The 25,439-nt window shown below is 39.6% G+C and overlaps 1 protein-coding gene across 4 annotated transcripts; it reads left to right on the top strand.

Annotated features, from left to right (window-relative positions):
• The first annotated feature begins 1,542 nt into the window (after nt 1-1,542).
• Nucleotides 1,543-25,439, top strand: TPD52L3 (TPD52 like 3). 4 transcript variants are annotated; one of them, XM_054546675.2, is made up of 2 exons: nt 1,543-2,130; nt 25,130-25,439. In XM_054546675.2, the coding sequence occupies exons 1-2, from the start codon at nt 1,764-1,766 to the stop codon at nt 25,132-25,134; spliced, it is 372 nt and encodes a 123-aa protein (XP_054402650.1). In that variant the 5' UTR covers nt 1,543-1,763; the 3' UTR covers nt 25,135-25,439. The 4 variants fall into 4 exon arrangements, with proteins under 4 accessions (XP_054402650.1, XP_054375927.1, XP_009242731.1 ...); XM_054519952.2 differs by having other exon boundaries at nt 1,543-2,206; XM_009244456.2 differs by lacking the exon at nt 25,130-25,439 and adding an exon at nt 3,358-3,836.

Here is a 25,439-nt window from a genome sequence, read left to right as displayed (position 1 = left end):
GATACTGACTTTACATCCTGAAACTTTACTGAAGTCATTTATCAGTTCCAGGAGCCTTTTGGTGGAGCCTTTAGGGTTTTCTAGATATGGAATCATATCATCTGCAAAAATAAATAATTTGACTTCTTATTTTCCTATTTGAATGAGAGGGTATGTCTTGATGTGGTATCTGGAAACTAAGTGTCTGAAAAGCTCAGTTTTGCTATGAGAAAAAAACCATTCTCTATCAAAAGGAATCAAGGCTTAATAAAAGACTTCATATTTTACATTGAAGGATGAGGAAGCATATAAAGAAAATAGGCATCAAGGTTGGTGGCTGAAATAATACAGAGAAGTAAAATCAAGTGCAAGTTCAGATTTGGTGATTTGGAGTCTCAACTTTGAATAGACAATGTGTGTTCTACATTATGTAGCCTAATTCAGGGATTTCTTTAACCTTTAGTCTCAGGTTTGAAAGAGGAGTTCTGATTCAGAGTCTGGGAGTGTTCCTGAAACCACTAGTGTTTCTATAGGCAATAGAGGAAAAGTCTACCCTCTGGAACAAATTGGTTTTTAGGGAGCCCTTGCTGCCCTTTTCAGGCCTTTAAACACATAGACAAATCCTCCATCAGCCTTCATGTTTACAAGAACAAGTCTCACTTTTTAACTTAGGGAAACACACCACTCAGGACAAGGCAATAATAAACACTACTAAATTATGTGAAAGGGTTATAGAACATAAACTCAAAGGAGGACTGAAGTTGGTTTGAATGCACAGCTGGATGCTTCATTGTAGCCACATAGGCATGAGTAGGGCAAACTGCTGAAATTTGCTGAGCATCAAATTATGTTCCACAAGATCATGCTCGCAAGAATTACCAGAATATCCAACAAAATCACTAGAATCTAAGACTTGCTCAAGAATATTCTCTGAGAATAGGCAGCCATAGAATGAGCTAAGTGAAGCCCGACCACAAGACCTCACTGGATTAACGTCCTGATTTTTCCATTGCATAAGTTTACTCTGGGCAGAATTACGATTGCGGGGAGGTTGGGGTGGGAGGTTGGCGGGGGAGAGTGGATCCACACTCTGATAGACCCTATTTAACTAGTTTTACTTTACTGTGCAGACTACCTCCCACAACAGGTAACCTTGAATGTGGGCAGACATGCTTCCAGAAATGTGAGTGGAGGCAGGGCGGAATAAAGAAAATGCAACTGCAAAATTGAAAATTCATACTAGCACAATGATGTTTAAATGATTTTCAAGTGTTGGAGCTGGTGTGGTGGAAAAGAGTTGCCTGACGCTTTGGTTTGAAGGCAGGGCTTGTCATTTACCATGTCAGGAGAAATTCCTCTCCTTTCGACAATAATCTCTGCACTGCCTACCTCAGGAGTTCCTCGCGATGCCAAAACGCCGCCAGAGTGGGTTGCGCCTCAGCTGAGCACTGATTCTGCAGCCTGGCGCTTTGGGCGGGAAGTACCACCTCGGCAACCCTGACCAGCCCGGCTCCCCACCCCCACCACCCGGAAGTGAACACCACGAGCTAGCGTGTCTACTTCACAGGCCAGGTCGTCAACCCAACTGCCAAGGTGTCCATTGTACCAGCTGGGCCATGGATCCCTCCCGCCTGAAATCTGACTCCACCCGCCAAGAGTCTGAGCCTGCAGGCCTAGATTTCGACTCTGCTGGCCAAGATTATTTCTCTGCAGCCCAATAATTCGACTCTTTCTACCAAGAATTGGACCTGGACTCTCTTAACGAAGATCTTCTTTCCCAGTCCATGCCACATGCCAGGACAGAGACCTCTGTGGGCACATATGAATCCCACTCGACTTCTGAACTGGAGGATCTGACAGAGCCCGAGCAAAGAGAGCTCAAAGCCAAACTCACTAAATTAGAGGCTGAAATTGTAACCCTACGCCACGTACTAGCAGCCAAAGAGAGACGCTGTGGGGAGCTCAAGAGGAAGTTAGGCCTTATGGCCTTGGTAGGGCTGAGACAGAACCTGTCCAAGAGCTGGCTTGATGTTCAGGTCTCCAACGCCTATGTGAAACAGAAGACATCAGCTGCTCTGTCCACTATGGGCACTCTCATCTGCAGGAAGCTTGGAGGCGTGAAGAAGTCGGCCGCATTCAGATCTTTTGAAGGTCTGATGGGGACAATCAAGTCCAAAGTCGCAGGCGGCAAAAGAGCTTGGCCCTGACTGTCTTTCTTCTGCAGAGGGTGGGGTTGATCTGCTCTCAGTTTTGGGGAGTGGGGAAGACCCACTCCAGATTCCAGGGAGTGGGAATGATCCACTCCCAGTTCTGGAGAGTGAGGATGACCATCTCCACTTTCTGGAACCAGAATAAGCCCCCTTGGTAACCTTGCCTGGTACTAAACCAGTGCAAGGACCCCCTTCTCTCATTACATTTGCAACTCTGCCCAACAAAAACAAGCAAGCAAACCACAATGGTTAAGTGGTTAATTCACAGGAAATTGACAGAATCCAGTTTTGAGAAAAGAACATAGATATTTGCTGCTTTTAAGATAGAGAACCCAAAGTTTTGTAGTACCTGGTTATTTTGCACTTAAGTTTGTAGACGAAATGTGTCATTATATTAGCTTTCCTGAGACTGTATCTAATGGGCAAGTCAGTGGCTCCAGAGGGGTCTTAGGCCAAAGCCCAAACTCTCTTTTGGAAAACTAGTTTATTAGAAAGCCAAAGTAGGGTACTGTTTAAGCTTGAAAGAGGTATGAAGTAATCTGTAGCGTTTTTTGGTTTGTTTGTTTGTTTTCCCTTCCCCATTTCCTTCCTTCCCTCAGTCTCAGACAAAGTCACCTTGAAAGCTCTACCTGGCCTACAACTTTTATTTTAAAAAGATGATCAAGAAAACTTCATCTTCTCTGAGACGCAGAAAAAGAGGGGAAAATAGTGGTAGTGCACTAATTGTTACATTATTAATATAGCTTTTGTAAAACTTGTTTGTTTTCAAAGGTCTGGACTAAGCAAAACAACAGTGTCAGTTTAGGAAATTATTACTACTTTGGACACAAACTGAAATTGCAACTTTGCCTTGTGCTTTGTTTATAATTTCTTTATATATCAAAATGAGTGTTTTAAAGTTTAACCCTTGAAGCAGAATGTCTTTGCCATAGCAGCACTTCACTTAAAAGGAAGAAATTGCCTCTCTGGCAGCAATTCCTAGTTAGTTACCACCTCCAGCTGAGGGGCTGGAGGAAAACAGGTATAGCCAAATTCAAGAAAGATAAACCCCTGTCTCAAGGAACATTTTAAAAAGAATGTCTGTCCCCTGTGATGCTGGCTGTTATGCCTTTGAATGGACCTAACTATACATCTTTGTTCTTAACTCCAAGTCTGCCCTTCTTTTTAGGAAACTCTAAATGAGAAGGAAGCAGAATATAACCCTCTGGAGAGCTCAAAACAGTAGGAACCTGGACTGTGCTTGTTTGAATTTTCTGATATCTGATTTTCACAGGAATATACTTTTTGTTTGTTTTCCTTTTCCATTTTCAAAATGCCAAGATCTGGGAGCCTCTTTCACTCCTCTAGACACACTGCCTGAGATAGAAGTTTGCGTCTTATTGGCTGTGGGCAGAGACTAGGACCCTTATGGGTACATTTCAGTAACCTCTCACTGCCTAAAATGGTAGTCCCTCCAGCCTAAGAAGATGATTCTGTTTTGTTGACTCTTGAATGCTCCCCCAACATTCCTTTGGTTTTCGTATAAGCAAAACCAAATACCACTATAAATATAAAAGCATTTGGTAAACTGTAAAGTTACTCATGTATCCCAACCCTCCACAGATTTCTGAAGATAAAGTTTTGTTTGGATTAAAACAAGATGTTTTACTATTTTGCATGTTTTTTAATTTGTTGTGTTTATCAACCAAAATGGCTTTGTATGCTGGAGAACAAGAGGTGAGCCTGCAGCATACAGGAAATGAAAGTAGTCCAACAGGCAAAGGCTTTGACATATTTCAGGAAGGCTTGTGTTAGGGACAATCTCAGATTATTATCATGGGCCAAACCTGAGAGATGTTATATTTTATTTAATAATTTCTACAACAGTAGTAAGTTTCCCCAGTAAATTCTCAACTCCGTAAAAGTAGTAAAGTACATATTTATTTTTGTTGATCATTGTTTTCCCATTTCTGGCTTAGGATTGGTCTTCAATAAACACATGTTAAATCAAGGAAGGAATTAACATCATATACTTCAGACATCAAATATGGAATCTAAGAGATTATCAACAACATGAACTTGTTGACAAGTTCCTTCTGCTTTTAAACAAAAATATCTTGTTTATTCAAAGCCAGTCTGAGACCCTACTATGTATCAAGAACTGTCCCAGGTTCTGAAAGCATAGAAGTAAATTAGACATCCTACGTGCCCTTGAGAAACACTCAGACTTTCAAATCATTGTAATTCAGTGAGTGCTAAAATAGAGCTGTGTGCCAGAGATAAAAGAAGTCCTGAGGAAGGGGTGTTCAACTCTGTCTTGGTAGGTCAGTAAGGACTTTAGAGAGACAGAAAGTCTTAGAGGACTAGAAGTTTGCCAGACAGACAAGAATAGAACATTCCAGACAACATCCAGAGGAACTGAGTCACAAAGGAATGTATAAGAATGGCATATGCTAGGAATTCACAGTAAATCACTGTGGCTAGAGAGGAAGGGGAAATGGTGTTACATGAGTGAGGGACGGGAAATGGTGTTACGTGAGTAAGAAAAAATAAGCAGGGGGCAAAATCATAAGTAGTCTTACATACTACCTTAGATATTAATATTTAAGCCTGTAGGAAATGGGAGGCATTGAAGCACTTAAGTAAAAAAGTAACTATCAAATTTTTGTTTTAGATTACTCTGGTCATCAGAGAACTAGATTAAGTATTTAAGAGGTAGAATCTCTCAGACTTAGGAACCAACTGCATGAGGCGGGGGTTGGGGGTTAAATTTGCAAGATAATAAGGATGTAGAATTGAAAAGGCCTGATATTATTGAAGCTGGAGTTGCACATTCATTTTGCTTTGGCTTTTTTGTATCAGTGGTCATGGGCACCAAATAAAATGCTTCCACGAACATTTGGATTCTGGCTCCAAAGTTTCCTCAAGATTTCCTTTTTCCACCAGTTTCTACCCTTCCTATGCATTGGCTTTCTTCATCTTCTTCCCTGTCTACCCGCATAACTTGATCATCTCCACTCATCTAGGCCTATTTGGATTTTGTAGCCTAGCTTAAGTCTGTTTAACTTGGCCAATTCAGGATGCTATTTTCAATAGTTTGTAGAATAATGTGGACACCCAAAGATTCACATCCTTAGGTTTCACTCAGTACCTGAGAACTACTAGATGGGAATGATACTGAAACAAAATTTCCTGAGGCTCTCAGTTTTCTGAGACTTTAATTGTCCATGTGAGTAAAGGGATTAGGATAGAAAATCGAGACAAGATGACATGGCCTGGCCAGGCACGGTGGCTCACGCCTGTAATCCCAGCACTTTGGGAGGCCAAGGTGGGCGGATCACGAGGTCAGGAGATAGAGACCATCCTGCCTAACATGGTGAAACCCCGTCTCTACTGAAAAAAAAAAAAAAAATTAGCTGGGCGTGGTGGTGGGCGCCTATAGTCCCAGCTACTCGGGAGGCTGAGGCAGGAGAATGGCGTGAACCCGGGAGGCAGAGCTTGCAGTGAGCCAAGATAGCACCACTGCACTCCAACCTGGGTGACAGAGCGAGACACCATCTTAAAAAAATAAAAATAAAAAATAAAAAAATAAAAAGATGACATGGCCTTGATGTTTATGTCTTCCCACCCCAAATTCGTAGGTCAAAATCCTAACCACAGGGTGATGGTATTGGGAGATGGGGCCTTTTGGGAAATGATTAGCCCTCACAAGTGGCTTATCAACAAGCCAAAGGGAGTTTGATTGCCCTTTTCACCATGGGAGGACACAGTGAGAAGGCACCATTCATAACCCAGGAAACAGGCCTTCACCAGACACTGAATCTACAGATATCTTGATCCACCTCCAGAACAATAAAAGATAAATTTCTGTTAAGCTACCCAGTTTATAGCAGCCCAGATGACTAAGATACAAGAATTGAAAGTTATACTTCCCACAGATAACACTTTCCATGCTGCTGGCAAGGATGATGATAGAATACCAATCCCTATGTTCATTAGTATCCTACATGCCCCAGAAAAATACTAGCATCACTCCCAAAGAAATTCGCCAGCATTTTCTAGAGGCTCCTCTGCTTTCTGATCCATCAAAATGCCAAGTTCCAGATTTGAAAGAAAGTACTTTTATTACATGCTCTACTATCAAGGCTTGCGTGGACTAAAGAGAGGTGATTAGCAACCACTGACCCAGACCTGTGCAGGTTTCCTGATAGTGCCAGGCAATGTGCTTGATGGCTCCACCTATCAAGGGACCATGATGGCACAGGTTGATTCCGCGAAGGATTTGCATCTGGGCACAGAATTTCAGTTTCTTGCCTGTGGACTGTAATGTAAGGAAAAAGGATGAGCATCACTCTATTGAAACAACTGTGGAAAGAGGATTTCAGAAAGATGATAGAGTGGGAAACACAAGAAATCTGTCTCTCTACTTAGATAACAATTGAGCTGGTGAATCAATGTGATGTAAAAATTTTGGAACACTAGAATGTACTGAAGGCTTGCAACTTCCAGGGGAAGGCTTGAACAATAAATTGTAGTTAATTTCAGTACTCTGAACACAGTACCATCTACCCATCCCCAGTCCCAGCTCTGTAACTGGCAAATGTGCATATGTTTCTGGAACAACCTGTACATAGCTTGTGAGAGCCAGGGTTGGCAAAAAGGACCCTGTCTTCCAAATAATAGAGATCTGTGCTCTGATCGATCATTGATTGCTGCTTCTGCTCACAGAGGTGCAGACAAAGAGGTGGGCAGCCATTGTTGTTGTACCTATCCCCACTGTGGCAAGCCCCTCCCCACTAGCTGAAGTGACTTCTAAGGGACTTAAAGGGCCAGTGCTCTTTTTTCTCCCCTTCATTTTTCTCTTTTCCCTCTTTTGGGAGCCAGACATTCAAAAACAACTGCATATATGGGAGAAATTAGAAAGTGATTGTGCATGCCCAGGGAAAAACTCAGAAAATACCTGAGAAGAACTTAAATTTATATTTCAGGTTAATCCTTGGAACAGAGATAGCCTACAAGAATAAAAAATAATAATAATAAACAAAAACAATAACAAAAAAATTAAATTCTGGGAAATGGGGGGAATCTAATTACCAGAGTTACCACGTTACTAGATTCGAATGTCCAGTTTTCAAAAAAAAATCAGAAGGCATACAAAGAACAGGAAAGTATGGCCCATTCAAAGAATAAAAATAAGCCACATGTTCTGAAAAAGAACACATGGCAGATATAGTAGACAAATACCTTAAAACTATCTTAAAGACGCTCATAGAACTAAAGGGAGATACAGAGAAAAGAAAACTATGCATGAACAACATGGAAATATAAATAAAGATATAGAAAACTAAGGGGAGAAAAAGAAATTCTGGAGTTAAGAAGAACAATAACTGAAATGAAAAATTCACTGGAGGGATTCAAAAGCAGATTTGAGCAGACAAAAGAAAGAACTAGTGAATCTGAGAAAAGAAAATGAAAATTATTGAGTCTAAAGAACAGAAGGAAAAAACATTGAAGAAAAGTGAATAGAGCCTAAGGGACTTAAAGAACACCATCAAGCGGATGAACAAATACAATGTGAGAATTCCAGAAGGAAAAGAGAGAGAGAGAGAAATGAGCAGAGAGTATATTTAAATAAATAATGTTAGAAAACTTTACAAATTTGAGGAAAGATGTAAATATAAACATCCAAGAAGTTTAACAAACTCCAAGAAAAATGCACTGACAGAGACTCACACAAAAACACATTATAATCAAACTTTGAAAGACAAAGACAAAGAAAGAACCTTGAAATCAGAAAGAGAAAAGCAATTCATCACACACAAGAGATACTCAATGAGATCATCAGCAGATTTTTCAACAAAAACTGTGAGGCCAGAAGGCAGTGGATCAATATATTCAAAATGCTAAAAGTACAAAAAGCAAAACTGTTATCCAAGAATCCTATATTTGGCAAAATTATCCTTTAAAAGTGAGGGAGAAATTAAGACATTTCCAGATAAACAAAAGCTGAGTTAGCTCATTACCACTAGACCTGTGGCTATAACTCATAGCCACATGAAGAAATAAAGATGTTAATAAAGGTAAATACAGAGGCAATTATAAAAGCTAGTGTTACTGGAACAATGGTTTGTAACTCCACTTTTTGTTTTCTATACAATTTAAGAGATTAATACATTTAAAAACATATTAATCTAAAAGTTAGCATTATTGTAACATTGCTTTGTAACTCCATATTTTATTTTCTACAAAATTTGAGAGAATACTCCTCGAGAAGAGCAACTCCAAGACACATAATTGTCAGATTCACCAAAGTTGAAATGAAAATTCACATTTAAATAAATATTCATTTAAAGACATACATTCATTTAAATACATAAATTCATTTAAATACAAAATGTAAATGAATACATTTAAAGAAAGTATTCATTTACATTTTTGGACTCACAGTGTAAAATAATGTAATCTTGTGACATTAACAATCAAAAGAGGTGAGGGCAGAGCTATAAAGGAGCAAAGATTTTGTGTGTTACTGAAGTTAAGATGGTATAAATTCAAATTAGAGTGTTACAACGTTTTGTTTTGTTTGTTTGTTTGTTTTTTGAGATGGAGTCTCACTCTGTTGCCCAAGCTGGAGTACAGTGGCATGATCTCGGCTCACTGCAAGCTCCGCCTCCTGGGTTCACAACATTCTCTCGCCTCAGCATCCCGAGTAGCTGGGACTACAGGTGCCCACCACCACGCCCGGCTAATTTTGTTTTTGTATTTTTAGTAGAGATGGGGTTTCACCGTGTTAGCCAGGATGGTCTCGATCTCCTGACCTTTCAATCCACCCACCTCGGCCTCCCAAAGTGCTGGGATTAGAGGCATGAGCCACTGTGCTCAGCCTAGAGTGTTATAACTTTAAATAGCAAATGTAATCCCCATGGCAACCTTAAAGAAAATAGCTGTAGAATGTACACAAAAGAAAATGAGAAAGGAATTTAAGTATTTCACTATAAAAATTAAACACAAAAGAAGACAATAATGTAGGAAACAAAAGATAAATAAGATGCATGGCATACAAAAAACATGCAGCAAAATGACAGAATTAAATTCCTCCTTATCAGTAATTACTTTAAATGTAAATGGAGTAAACTCTCTAATCAAAAGACACGGATTGCCAGAATGCATAAAAATACATGATCTAGAGAGGTTCCAAGATGGCCGAATAGGAACAGCTGCAGTCTGCAGCTCCCAACGTGACCAACGCCGAAGACGGGTGATTTCTGCATTTCCAACTGAGGTACCAGGTTCATCTCACTGGGGCTTGTCAGACAGTGAGTGCAGCCCACAGAGCAGGGCGGGGCATTGCCTCACCCATGAAGCCTGAGGGTCCGGGAATTCCCTTTCCTACCTAAGGGAAGTCATGACAGACTGTATCTGGAAAATCAGGACACTCCCACCCTAATACTGCACTTTTCCAAAGGTCTTAGCAAACGGCATACCAGGAGATTATATCCCACACCTGGCTCTGAGGGTCACTCGCCCACAGAGCCTCAATCACTGCTAGCACAGCAGTCTGAGATCAAACTGCAAGGCAGCAGCGAGGCTGGGGGAGGGGCATCTGCCATTGCTGAGGCCTGAGTAGGTAAATAAAGCCGCCAGGAAGCTCCAACTGGGTGGAGCCCACTGCAGCTCAAGGAGGCCTGCCTGCCTCTGTAGACTCCACCTCTTGGGGCAGGGCATAGCTGAACAAAAAGCAGAAGAAACTTCTGCAGACTTAAACATCCCTGTCTGACAGCTTTGAAGAGAGTAGTGGTTCTCCCAGCACCGAGTCTGAGATCTGAGAACTGACAGACTGCTTCCTCAAGTGGGTCCCTGACCCCCAAGTAGCCTAACTAGAAGACATCTCCCAGTAGGGGCTGACTGACACCTCATACAGTCAGGTGCCCCTCTGAGATGAAGCTTCTAGAGGAAGGATCAGGCAGCAACATCTGCTGTTCTGCAATATTTGCAGTTCTGCAGCCTCCACTGGTGATACCCAGGCAAAGAGGGTCTGGAGTGGACCAGCAGCAAATTCCAACAGACCTGCAGCTGAGGGTCCTGACTGTTAGAAGGAAAACTAACAAACAGAAAGGACATCCACACCAAAACCCCATCTGTACGTCACCATCATCAAAGACCAAAGGTATAAAACCACAAAGATGGGGAGAAACCAGAGCAGAAAAGCTGAAAATTCTAAATATCAGAGCCCCTCTTCTCCTCCAAAGGAATGCAGCTCCTCGCCAAGAACGGAACAAAGTCAGATGGAGAATGACTTTGATGAGTTGAAGATCGGTAATAACAAACTTCTCTGAGCTAAAGAAGGATGTTTGAACCCATCGCAAAGAAGCTAAAAACCTTGAAAAGAGATTAGATGAATGGCTAACTAGAATAACCAATGCAGAGAAGTCCTTAAATTACCTGATGGAGCAGAAAACCATGGCACAAGAACAATCTGATGCATGCACAAGCTTCAGAAGCTGATTTGATCAAGTGGAAGAAAGGGTATCAGTGATTGAAGATCAAATAAATGAAATGAAGTGAGAAGAGAAGTTTAGAGAAAAAAGAGTAAAAAGAAACAAACAAAGCCTCTGAGAAATATGGGACTATTTGAAAAGACCAAATCTATGTCTGATTGCTGTACCTGAAAGTGACAGCGAGAATGGAACCAAGTTGGAAAATACTCTTCAGGATATTATCCAGGAGAACTTCCCCAACCTAACAAGGCAGGCCAACATTCAAATTCAGGAAATACAGAGAACGCCACAAAGATACTCCTCGAGAAGAGCAACTCCAAGACACATAATCGTCAGATTCACCAAAGTTGACATGAAGGAAAAAATGTTAAGGGCAGCCAGGAAGAAAGGTCGGGTTACCCACAAAGGGAAGCCTATCAGACTAACAGCTGATCTCTCGGCAGAAACTCTAGAAGCCAGAAGAGAGTGGGGGCCAACATTCAACATTCTTAAAGAAAAGAATTTTCATCCCAGAATTTAATATCCAGCCAAACTAAGCTTCAAAAGTGAAGGAGAAATAAAATACTTTACAGACAAGCAAATGCTGAGAGATTTTGTCACCACCAGGCCTGCCTTACAAGAGCTCCTGAAGGAAGCAGTAAACACACAAAGGAACAACCAGTACCAGCCACTGCAAAAACATGCCAGACTGTAAAGACCATCAATGGTAGGAAGAAACTGCATCAACTAATGAGCAAAATAACCAGCTGACATCATAATGACAGGATCAAAATCACACATAACAATATTAACCTTAAATGTAAATGGGCTAAATGCTTCAATTAAAAGACACAGACTGGCAAATTGGATAAAGAGTCAAGACCCATCACGGTGCTGTATTCAGGAGACCCATCTCATGTGCAGAGACACATATAGGCTCAAAATAAAGGGATGGAGGAAGATCTACCAAGCAAATAGAAAACAGAAAAAAGCAAGGGTTGCAATCCTAGTCTCTGATATAACAGACTTTAAACCAACAAAGATCAAAAGAGACAAAGAAGGCCATTACATAATGGTAAAGGGATCAATTCAACAAGAAGAGCTAACTATCCTAAATATATATGCACCCAATACGGGAGCACCCAGATTCATAAAGCAAGTCCTTAGAGACCTACAAAGAGACTTAGACTCCCACACAATAATAATGGGAGACTTTAACACCCCACTGTCAACATTAAACAGATCAACGAGACAGAAAGTTAACAAGGATATCCAGGAATTGAACTCAGCTCTGCACCAAGTGGACCTAATAGACATATACAGAACTCTCCATCCCAAATCTATAGAATATACATTCTTCTCAGCACCACATCACACGTATTCCAAAACTGACCACATAGTTGGAAGTAAAGCACTCCTCAGCAAATTTTAAACAAGAGAAATTATAACAAACTGTCTCTCAGACCACAGTGCAATCAAACTAGAACTCAGGATTAAGAATCTCACTCAAAACCACTCAACTACATGGAAACTGAACAACCTGCTCCTGAATGACTACTGGGTACATAACAAAATGAAGGCAGAAATAAAGATGTTCTTTGAAACCAATGAGAACAAAGACACAACATACCAGAATCTCTGGGACACATTCAAAGCAGTGTGTAGAGGGAAATTTATAGCACTAAATGCCCACAAGAGAAAGCAGGAAAGATCTAAAACTGACACCCTAACATCACAATTAAAAGAACTACAGAAGCAAGAGCAAACACATTCAAAAGCTAGCAGAAGGCAAGAAATAACTAAGATTAGAGCAGAACTGAAGGAAATAGAGACACAAAAAACCCTTCAAAAAATCAATGAATCCAGGAGCTGGTTTTTTGAGAGATCAACAAAATTGATAGACCGCTAGTAAGACTAATAAAGAAGAAAAGAGAGAAGAATCAAATAGATGCAATAAAAAATGATAAAGGGGATATCACCACTGATCCCACAGAAATACAAATTACCATCAGAAAATACTATAAACACCTCTACACAAATAAACTAGAGAATGTAGAAGAAATGGATAAATTCCTCGACACATACACCCTCCTAAGACTAAACCAGGAAGAAGTTGAATCCCTGAATAGACCCATAACAGGTTATGAAATTGAGGCAATAATTAATAGCCTACCAACCAAAAAAAGTCCAGGATCAGATGGATTCACAGCCGAATTCTACCAGAGGTACAAAGAGGAGCTGGTAACATTCCTCCTGAAACAATTCCAATCAATAGAAAAAGAGGGAATCCTCCCTAATTCATTTTGTGAGGCCAACATCATCCTGATACCAAAGCCTGGCAGAGACACAACAAAAAAAGAGAATTTTAGACCAATATCCCTGACGAACATTGATGCAAAAATTCTCAATAAAATACTGGCAAACCAAATCCAGCAGCATATCAAAAAGCTTATCCACCATGATCCAGTTGGCTTCATCCCTGGGTTGCAAGGCTGGTTCAACATATGCAAATCCATAAATTTAATCCATCATATAAACAGAACCAAAGACAAAAACCACATGATCATCTCAATAAATGCAGAAAAGGCCTTTGACAAAATTCAACACTGCTTCATGCTAAAAACGCTCAATAAACTAGGTATTGATGGGGCGTTATCTCAAAATAATAAGAGCTATTTATGACAAACTCACAGCCAATATCATACTGAGTGGGCAAAAACTGGAAGCATTCCCTTTGAAAACTGGCACAAGACAGGGATGCCCTCCCTCACCACTTCTATTCAACATAGTGTTGGAAGTTCTGGCCAGGGCAATCAGGCAGGAGAAAGAAATAAAGGGTATTCAATTAGGAAAAGAGGAAGTCAAATTGTCCCTGTTTGCAGATGACATGATTGTTTATTTAGAAAACCCCATCGTCTCAACCCAAAATCTCCTTAAGCTGATAAGCAACTTCAGCAGTCTCAGGATACAAAATCAATGTGCAAAAATCACAAGCATTCCTATACACCACCAACAGACAAACAGAGAGCCAAATCATGAGTGAACTCCCATTCACAATTACTTCAAAGAAAATAAAATACCTAGGAATCCAACTTACAAGGGATGTGAAGGACCTCTTCAAGCAGAACTACAAACCACTGTTCAGTGAAATAAAAGAGGACACAAACAAATGGAAGAACATTCCATGCTCATGGGTAGGAAGAATCAATATCCTGAAAATGGCCATACTGCCCAAGGTTATTTATAGATTCAATGCCATCCTCATCAAGTTACCAATGACTTTCTTCACAGAATTGGAAAAAACTACTTTAAAGTTCATATGGAACCAAAAAAGAGCCCACATTGCCACAATCCTAAGCCAAAGAACAAAGCTGGAGTCATCACGCTACCAGACTTCAAACTATACTACAAGGCTATAGTAAGTAAAACAGCATGGTACTCGTACCAAAACAGAGATATAGACCAATGGAACAGAATAGAGCCCTCAGAAATAATACCACACATCTACAACCATCTGATCTTTGACAAACGTGACAAAAACAAGAAATGGGGAAAGGATTGCCTATTTAATAAATGGTGCTGGGAAAACTGGCTAGCCATATGTAGAAAGCTGAAACTGGATCCCTTCCTTACACCTTATACAAAAATTAATTCAAGATGGATTAAAGACTTACATGTTAGACCTAAAACCATAAAAACCCTAGAAGAAAGCCTAGGCAATACCATTCAGGACATAGGCATGGGCAAGGACTTCATGACTAAAACACCAAAACCAATGGCAACAAAAGCCAAAATTGACAAATAGGATCTAATTATACCAAAGAACTTCTTCACAGAAAAAGAAACTGCTGTCAGAGTGAGCACGCAACCTACAGAATGGGAGAAAATTTTTACAATCTACTCATCCGACAAAGGGCTAACATCCAGAATCTACAAAGAACTTAAACAAATTTACAAGAAAAAATCAAACAACCCCATCAAAAAGTGGGCAAAGGATATGAACAGACACTTCTCAAAAGAAGACATTTATGCAGCCAACAGACACATGAAAAAATGCTCATCATCACTGACCATCAGAGAAATGCAAATCAAAGCCACAATGAGATACCATCTCACACCGGGTAGAATGGTGAACATTAAAAAGTCAGGAAACAACAGGTGCTATAGAGGCTGTGGAGAAATAGGAATGCTTTTACACTGTTGGTGGGACTGTAAACTAGTGAAACCATTGTGGAAGTCAGTGTGGCGATTCCTCAAGGATCTAGAACTAGAAATACCATTTGACCCAGCCATCCCATTACTGAGTATATACCCAAAGGATTATAAATCATGCTGCTATAAAGACACATGCACATGTATATTTATTGTGGCACTATTCACAACAGCAAAGACTTGGAACCAACCCAAATGTCCATCAATGATAGACTTAATTAAGAAAATGTGGCACATATACATCATGGAATACTATGCAGCCATAAAAAAGGATGAGTTCATGTCCTTTGTAGGGACATGGATGAAGCTGGAAACCATCATTCTCAGCAAACTATCACAAGGACAGAAAACCAAACACTGCATGTTCTCACTTATAGGTGGGAATCGAACAATGAGAACACTTGGACACAGGGTGGGGAACATCACACACCGGGGCTTGTCGTGGGGTCGGCTGAAGGGGGAGGGATAGCATTAGGAGATATACCTAATGTAAATGACGAGTTAACAAGTGCAGCACACCAAAATGGCACATGTATACATATGCAACAAACCTGCACGTTGTGCACATATTCCCTAGAACTTAAAGTATAATAATAAAAAAAAATACATATCTAAGCAAGATGGCTCAGTAGAAGCCCTAGTGCTTGTCCTCCTCACAAAGACAGCCAGAACAACAAATAAGCTATATTTTTACAAAAATAGTGGAGAGAGAGAGCAGAAGTACACCAGAGGAATAACAGAAACTTGGGATGGCCATATAAAGAATACAAGAAAATGCCAGGACTGAACCATCTCATTCCCCAAATGGAATCAGCTGGGAACAAGGAGGAACTTCTTCCTACAGTGAGGAAATAAAGCAAGAAGTTCCCAGCAACCCCCATCAACTCCTTGGACACCTACAGACCTCACCACTGGAGTCCTCTGGAGTCCTCACAGACACTAAACCCAGCTAAGGGAGCTTCCTGGAGTTCACATAGCTGTGTTCTTCCCAGAGAAGGAGCAGACACTGCGGCTCACACAGCTACTGCATTATACCATCTTAGTGTTGGCACTGTGGCTGGAGTGTGTCTTGCTCTGGGGTTGAGTAGCCAAGGCTCCCTTTCATGTCCGAGGCTAAGCCACCACTAAACCACCCCATCCCAGTGGCCTGACACACTCAAGCCAAGATGCAAGCTGCTGTTATACCCTTCTCCACAGAACCAGGCAGATGTGGAGCCACTTACCCCTACCACTGCCCTCTTGGGCTGGAGCTAAAGTAGTACTCTGCTTCCTGGGAAAATGATACCTTGGCAAGGCATGTCAGTCATACCTCCCCAGTGCCTAAGTTGAATCAGTGCTCTGCATTCCAGGAAATGGTGCCTTGGCTGCCCTGAGTAGTCGTGACCCCAGTACCTAACCTGAAGTGGTACCTTGCATTCCAGGGAAATAGCACCTGGGCTGCCCAGAACAATCACACACAACCAGGCCTGAGCTGAAGTGGCATATTGCCCCCTGAAGAATCAATACCCTGGATCAAGTTGAGCAGTTGTGTTAGGGCTGAGCTGATATAATAAAGAGGGTCATTATATAATGATAATGGGATCGATCCAGCAAGAGGAGTATATAACAATTCTAAATGTACCTGCACCGAATACTGGAGCACCTAGATATATAAAGCAAATATTATCAGATCTAAGGGGAGAGATAGACTTCAACACAATAATAATTGGAGACTTCAACACCCCACTCTCAGCATTGAACAGATCATCTAGAAAATCAGCAAAGAAACATTGAATTTAAGCTGTACTGTAGACCAATGTCTAACAGACATTTACAGAACATTTAAACCAACAGCTGCAGAATACAAATTATTTTCATTAGCATGTAGACCATTCTCCAGGATAGATTACATGTTAGACTATAAAACAAGTCTCAATATATTTAAAAGAATTTAAATCATATTAAGTATCTTTTCTGATCATAATGGAGTATAAATAGAAATTAATAAAAAGAGAAACTTTTGAAATTGTACCAATACCTGGAAATTAAGCAGCATGTTCCTGAATAATTAATGGGTCAATAAAGAAATTAAGAAGGAAATTTAAAAATTTTTTGAAACAAATGAAAATAGAAACAACATACCAAGACCTATAAGATGCAGAAAAAGCAGTATTAAATTTATAGTAATAAATGCCTACATCATAAAATAGAAAGCTTTCAAATAAGCAACATAGCAGTGCATTTCAACAAACTAGAAAAGTGAGAACAAACTAAACCTAAAATTAGAAGGAAAGAAATAAGATCAAAACACAAATAAAACTGAGACAAAAAAAAGTATCAATGAAACAAAAAGCTGGTTTTTTAAAAAAGATAAAATCAGTAAAGTTCCACAAGTTAGACTAATCAAGAAAAGAGAAAAGATCCAAATAATAAAAATCAGAAACAAAAAAAGGAGACATTACAACTCATACCACAGAAATAAAAAGTCTCCTATCAAAGAAAAGCCCAGGACCCAGTGGCTTCACTGCTGAACTCTACCAAACATTTAACGAAGAACTACTTAACAATTCTTCTCAAAGTCTTCCAGAAAATTGAGGAGGACAGAATTCTTCCAAACTCATTCTATGAGGCCAGTATTGCCTTGATACCATAACTAGACAATAACTTTAAAAAAAGAAAACTATAGGCCAATATCCCTGATGAAGATAGATGTAAAAATCCTCAACAAAATACTAGCAAACCAAATCTAGCAGCACATTAAAAAGATAATTCACTATGATCAAGTGAGATTTACCCAATGGATGCAAGGATAATTCAACATATGGAAATCAATAAACGTGATACATCAGATTAACAGAACCAAGAACAAAAACCATATAATCATTTCAATAGATGCTGAAAAAGCATTTGATAAAATTCAACATCACTTTATGATAAAAGCCCGCAACAAACTTGGTATAGGAGAAACATACCTCAAGATAATAAAGGCCATATATGGCAAACCCAAAGCTAACATCACACATAATTGGGAAAAATTAAAAGCCTTTCCCATGAGATCAGGAACAACACAAGGGTTCCTATTTTCACCACTTTTACTAGACATAATACTGGAAGTCTGAGTCAGAGCAATTAGGCAAAATAAAGAAATAAAGCACATCCAAATTGGAAAGGAAGAAGTCAAATTGTTCTTGTTTGCAGACAACATGAACTTATGTGTAAAGAAACCTAAAAGCACCACCAAAAAAACTCTTAGAACTGATCAAAATTCAGTAAATTTGCAAGATACAGAATCAACATTAAAAATCAGTAATGTCTCTATACACCAACAGACAACTATCAGAAAAAGAAATCAAAAAAGCAACCCCAATTACAATCACTACCAAAAAATACCTAAAAAAATTTAACTGAGGAGGTAAAAATCTTTATAAGAAGAACTATAAAGCACAATGAAAGAAATTGAAGAGGACACCAAAAGTGAAGAGACACTTCTTCTTTTTAAAAATAGAAAAAAAAAAACTAAAGTATGCATGGAACCACAGAAGATCCTGAATAGCCAAAGCAATCCTGAGCAAAAAGAATAAAGTTGGAACCAGGCATAGTGGCTCAAACCTGTAATCCCAGTGCTTTGGGAGGCTGAGGCAGGAGGATTGCTTGAGGCCAGGAGTTCGAGACCAGCCTGGGCAATATAGAAAGACTCCATCTGTATGAAAAAGAAAAAATGAACAAACCTGGAGGAATCACACAACCAGACTTCAAAATATACTATAAAGCTATAATAACCAAAATAGGATGGTACTGACATAAGAACAGACATATAGACCAATGGAACAGAATAGAAAACCCAGAAATAAATCCATGTATTTAAAGCCAACTAATTTTTTTTTCTTTTTCTTTTTCTTCTCTTTTCGAGTCAAGGTCTCACTCTATTACCCAGGCTGGAGTGCAGTGGCAGGATCATAGCTCACTGCAGACTTCAACTCCTGGGCTCAAATGATCCTCCCACCCCAACCTCCTGAGTAGCTGGATTACAGGCACAGGCCACCATAGCTAGCTAATTTTTTGTTGGCTTTTTTTTTTTTCTTTTAGAGAGATAAGGTTTTGCTATGTGGACCAAGCTGGTCTCCAACTCCTGACCTCAAGCAATCCTCTTGTGTTGGCCTCCCAAAGTGCTGGGATTACAGGTGTAAGCCACCATGCCCAGCCTGCCGATTGATTTTTGACAAAGAAACCAAAAACACTGATAGAGAAAGGAACAGTCTTGTCAATAAATTGTGCTGGGAAAACTGGATATCCATAAAGAGAACAATAAAACCAGGCCAGGCATTGATGGCTCGCACCTGTAGTCCCAGCACTTTGGGAGGCCAGGGCAAGCAGATCACTTGAGCCCAGAAGTTCACGACCAGCCTGGGCAACATGGTGAAACCCTTTCTCTACAAAAAATATAAAAAATTAGCCAGGTGTGGTGGCGCAAGCCTGTAATCCCAGCTACTCAGGAGGCTGAGGTGGGAAGATCGCCTGAGCCTGGGAGGCAGAGGTTGCAGTGAGCTGAGATCATGCCACTGCACTCCAGCCTGAGTGACATAGTGAGAACCTGTCTCAAAAAAAAGAAAAAGAAAAAAGAAAAAGAAAACCAGACCCCTATCTCTCACCATGTACAAAAATCAACTCAAAATGGATTAAAGACTTATGACCTGAAACTATGAAACTATTAGAATAAAATATAGGGGAAATACTTCAGACATTGGTCTGAGCAAATATTTCATGTTGAAGACCTCAAAAGTACAGGTAATTAAGAGAAAATAGATGAATCACATTATATTAAACTAACATAGCAAGAGAAACAATCAACAGAGTGAAGAGACAACATACAGAAAACTTGGAGAAAATATTTACAAACTAGTCATCTGACAAGGGATTAATATCCAGAAAATACAAGGAACTAAAACAAGTCAGCAGCAGAAATACCAAATAAACCAATTTTTAACTGGTAAAATGAACCAAATAGACACTTATCAAAAGGAGACATAAAAATTGCCCACAGGTATGTGAAAAACATGCTCAACATCACTAATCATCAGTTAAATACAAATAAAACCACAATGAAATATCATCTCATCCCAATTTGAATGACTATTAATTTTTTAAAATGCTGGTGAGGATTCAGAGTAAGGAGAACTCTTTTGCACTGTTGGTGGGAACGTAGATTAGTATAGTTATATGCAAAACAGTATAAATTATCCTCAAAAAAACTAAAAATAGAACTACCATATGATCCAGAAATCCCACTACTGGGTGCATATCCAAAGGAAACAAAATTAGTATGTTGAAGAGATATCTGCACTTCCAGGTTTACTGCAGCACTATTCACAATAGCCAAGTTGTTGTAACAACATAGGTGTCTACCAACAGATGAATGGATAATGAAAATATGGTATATATACACAATGAGATACTATTTCACCTGAAAAAAAGAACAAATTCTTTCTTTCATGGCAATATGAATGAGTATGGATGGGATAGCATTCTGTTAAATAAAATAAGTTAAGCCCAGAAATGTAAATGTGACATGTTAGCACTCATATGTGGAAGCTAAAAAAGTTGATCTTATAGAAGTAGAGAGTAGAATATTGGTTACTGGAGGCAGAGAAGGATAGGTGGGAGGGAAGGATAGACAGAGGTTGGTTAACAGATACAAAAGTACAGCTAGAAAAGAATAATAAATTCTAATGTTCTATAGCATTATACAATGACTATAACAATTTATTGTGTGTGTATATATATATATATATATTTTTTTTTTTTTTTTTTTTTTGAGACGGAGTCTCACTGTGTCACCCAGGCTGGAGTGCAGTGGCACGATCTTGGCTCACTGTAAGCTCCGCCTCCCGGGTTCACGCCATTCTCCTGCCTCAGCCTCCCGAGTAGCTGGGACTACAGGCGCCCGCCACCATGCCTGGATAATTTTTTTGTATTTTCAGTAGAGACGGGGTTTCACTGTGTTAGCCAGGATGGTCTCGATCTCCTGACCTCGTGATCCGCCCGCCTCAGCCTCCCAAAGTGCTGGGATTACAGGCGTGAGCCACCACGCTTGGCCTATTGTATATTTTTAAATAGCTAGAAGAATAGATTTCAAATGTTTTCAACACAAAGAAATGATACATGTTTATGATTGTAGATATGCTAATTACCCTGGTTTGAGCATTACGTATTGTATACATGTATCAAAATATCACAATGTACCCCATAAGTATGTACAATTATCAGGTATCAGTTAAAAATAATGATAAAAGTAAAACATATGTAACCTAACTATATGCCATCTGTAAGAGACTCAATTTAGATTCAAAAACAAACAGATTGAAAGTGAGAAGATGGAAAAAGATATTCCATGCAAATAGTAACAAAAAGAGAGCAGGGGTTGCTATACTAATATCAGACAAAATAGACTGTAAATCAAAAAAGCTCATAAGAGAGAAAGAACATTATACATTAATAAAAGAGTCAATATAGAAGAAAATATAAAATCATAAACATTTACTCACCTAATGACAAACCACCAAAATACATGAAGCAAAAACTGACAGCATGAAAGGGAGAAATAGATAGTTCCACAATAATAGTTGGAGACTTAAATATCCCACTGTAAATAAAAGAACAACCAGACAGAAGATAAGCAAGGAAATAGAGGACTTAACAAAATAAACCAACTAGATCCAACAGACATATACAGAACACTCTACCCAACAACAGCAGCATATACATTCTTCCCAAATGCACATGGGACATTTCCCAGGATAGATCATATATTGGGCCACAAGTTAAGTCTCAATCGATTGTAAAAGATAGAGGTCATAGGCTGGGTGCAGTGTCTCACACCTCTAATCCCAGCACTTTGGGAGGCCAAGGCGGGCAGATCACAAAATCGGGAGATAAAGGCCATCTTGGCTAACACGGTGAAACCCCATCTCTACTAAAAACACAAAAAATTAGCCAGGCCTGGTGGTGGGCGCCTGTAGTCCCAGCTATTCAGGAGGCTGAGGCAGGAGAATGGTGTGAACCCGGGAGGTAGAGCTTGCAGTGAGCTGAGATCACGCCACTGCACTCCAGCCTGGGCAACAGAGCAAGACTCCATTTCAAAAAAAAAAGATAGAGTTCATAATAAAAAATATCTTCTCCGACCACAACAGAATAAACTTAGACATTAATAACAGAAGTAAATTTGTAGAATGTAAACAAATACTCTTAAATAATCAATGAGCTAAAATGATATCACAAAGTATATTAGAAAATACTTATCAACAAATGAAAACCAAAACACAATATACCAAAACTTATGGGATGCCACAAAAGCAGTCCTCAGTTGGAATTTATAGCTATAAATGCCTACAACAAAAAAATGAAAAAGATATCAAATTTTTTATACAATATAAGTTCACAACTTAAGAAACTAGAAAAAGAAATACAAACTCAACACGAAGCTAATGGAAGGAAATAACAGAGACTAGAGCAGAGATAAATGGCAGAGAATAGAAACAAGAATAGCAAAAATTAATGAAACCAAAACTGATTTTTTTGAAAGATCAACAAAACTGACAAGCCTTTAGCTAGATGGGGAAAAAAAACACAGAAGACTCAAGTTATTGAAATCAGAAATGAAAATGGAGACATTTCTATAGATTTTACAAAAGTAAAAATGATTATAACAGACTACATAAGCAAATTGGAGAAAGTGGATGAAATGGACAAATTCCTAGAAACACAAAATCTACCAAGACTGGGTCATTAATAAATAAAAAATCTGGATAGACCTACAACTAGTGTTGAGATTGAATCAGTAATGAAAACAATTTCCCAACAAAGAAAAGCCCAAGACCGATGGCTTTACTGGTGAATTCTGCCAAACATTTACAGAATTAATACCAACCCATCTCAAACTTTTCACAAAAAAATTGAACAGGAGGGAACACTTTGCAACTCATTCTGTGAGGCTAGCATTGCCCTAATATCAAAGCAAGAAATCACTACAAGAAAAGAAAACTGCAGACCAATATCCCTTATAAATATTGATGCAAAAATTCTCAATAAAATGTTAGCAAACTGAATTTAGCAGGATAGTAGAAAAGATTTTGTATCATGATCAAGTGGGGTTTAATCTTGAAATGCAAGGATGGTTCAACATAGAAACGATCAATATAAATACCACATTAACAGAATGGAGGCAAAAAAAAAAAAAACATGATCATCTCAATTGAAGCAAAAAAAAAGCATTTGACAAAATTCAGTACCCTTTCTTGATCAAAAACACTCAACAAATTAGGAACAAAAGGAAACTACTTCAACATAATAAAAGCCACATATGACAAACTCACAGCAAATACTCAATGACGAAAGACTGGAAGCATTTCCTTTAAGAAAGGTGCAGAGAGTTGTGTGACCACCTAGACTCACACCTTAGCCAGGATTAGGGACAGGATACAATTCCAAATAAGTGAATATGAATCAGGTCATGAACTTATCTACCACAGAAACCCTCTCTACTTGTTAAATCTCATACCCCTGCCAGAAATGAGAAGAGTCACCAAGGTTAAGGTAATAGAAATCACCAATCCTTCTCTTCTGATTCTCTCTTCACATCTTCATGTATATCTACTCTCTCAGTTTTCTGGTGCCCTCAGCTCACCCAGACCATATTATTAACCCTATGCTACTTCAATCTCCCTTAACAACCCTGTGAGGGGAACCTGAGTATCTCATTAACTGGGTTCTGGATTTAGGGTCACCGTTGTCAAAACTCTGGTACCTGTTCTCACTAGAAAATTATGGATCAGAAGGGCAGTCTTGGGAACCAGTGGGAAAGCTAGGGAAACACTACCACCCTGACCAGGAGGAAGAGCCTATGTTCATAGCATATTGTTGTCGTTTTATGAAAAAATTTATTTGTTCACCCAACAAATATTTGTTGCATTTTTACCATGTGTCAGGTACTGTTTAGGTGCTAGGGATACAGCAGGGAGCAAAACAGACCAAAATTCTGTTTTAGGCAGTGTGGTGGCTCATGCCTATAATCCCAGCACTTTGGGAGGCCAAGGCAGGAGGATGACTTGAGGCCTGGAGTTCAAGACTAGCCTCAGCAACATAGCAAGACCCTGTCTCACTCTGTTGCCCAGCCTGGAGTGCAGTGGCACAATCTCAGCTCACTACAACCTCTGCCTCCTGGGTTCAAGTAATTCTCCTGCCTCAGCCTCTAGAGTAGCTGGGATTACAGGCACGAGCTACCATACCTGGCTAATTTTTGTGTTTTTAGCAGAGATGGGGCTTTCACCATGTTGGCCAGGCTGGTCTGGGACTCCTGACCTCAGGTGATCCACCCACCTTGGCCGCAGGTGTGAGCCATTGCACCCGGCCAAAAAAATTGTTATTAATTAGCCAGGTGCTGTGGCGCATGCCTCGAGTCCTAGTTAATTAGGTGGTTGAGGCAGAAGGCTGGCTTAAACCGAGGAGTTTGAGATTACAGTGAGTTAGTTACAGTCACACCACTGCACTCCAGACAGGGTCAGAGCAAGACCTTGTCTCTTAAAAAAAAAACAACTGTCTTCATGGAGTTTATGTTCACATTGTGGGGGAAGTAAATTAAATGATAACATAATAAACATCCATATATCCATTGCAAGCTTAAGACCCAGCATAACTATTTACCAGCCTATTTACATACCCTCGACTCTCACCAGAGCCTTTCATGCAGCCTCCTGATGGGGTTGGTTGAGGAGCTGAGAAAGGGGTGCACCTTTGCAGCAGTCATTGTGGACACCTTCTCATTTATTCCTGGCCTGCTGTCACGCTGAACCTTTTTTCTCCCTCTAAAGTCCTTGCTTCTGCCTGACTCCAAACCTTTGGCTTTCTACAGCCCAAATTTTGAGCCCACCTGTGGCCCTTAAAACTTGGTATTTAAACCAGGTATTCCCATCAAATGCCTATTATCTTTTCCTAACAGATTTTTTCTGACTTAGTTTGCCCCTTGATCTCTGACCTTCTTGCTCTCCAAGAAAGCCTGATAAGCCCATCAGAATCTTATAGAAGAAGATAGGCAACTCACATGTTTAGGGTCACCAAAGATTGGCCAATTTGCAATACGTACATTTGTCAAGGAGGCAAACATATTTATAAAAATAAAAGCTAGTATTTATATGCCACTTACTATGGACGAGGAACTATTCTAATGTTTTTCATGCCTTAATTCATTTAATCCTTATTATAGCTCTTTAAGATAGGTTTTTAATTATTCCTGTTTTACAGATTAAGAAACCAAGACTCAAAGACATTGATGGGGCTCAGGACATGCTACCCTGAAAATACGGCACCTCGGCATTGTGAACATTTTAAGCTGAAGAAATTTGAGAAAACAATCTGGGCATGGTGGCACCCACCTGTAATCCCAGGTACTCAGGAGGCTGAGGCAGGAAGAAGGTTGCTTGAGCCCAGGGTTTCAAGGATGCAGTGAGCTATGATCACACCACTGCATTCCAGCCTGGGCAAGAGAGTGAAACCCTATCCCTTTAAAAAAAAAAAAAAAAAAAAGGAAAGAAAAGAAAGAAATTTGAGAAAA

Source organism: Pongo abelii, chromosome 13 (genome assembly GCF_028885655.2).
Source record: "Pongo abelii isolate AG06213 chromosome 13, NHGRI_mPonAbe1-v2.0_pri, whole genome shotgun sequence".
NCBI lineage: Eukaryota > Metazoa > Chordata > Mammalia > Primates > Hominidae > Pongo > Pongo abelii.
The sequence above is the reverse complement of the archived record's forward strand: the minus strand, read 5'-3'. Positions and strand labels throughout refer to the sequence as shown.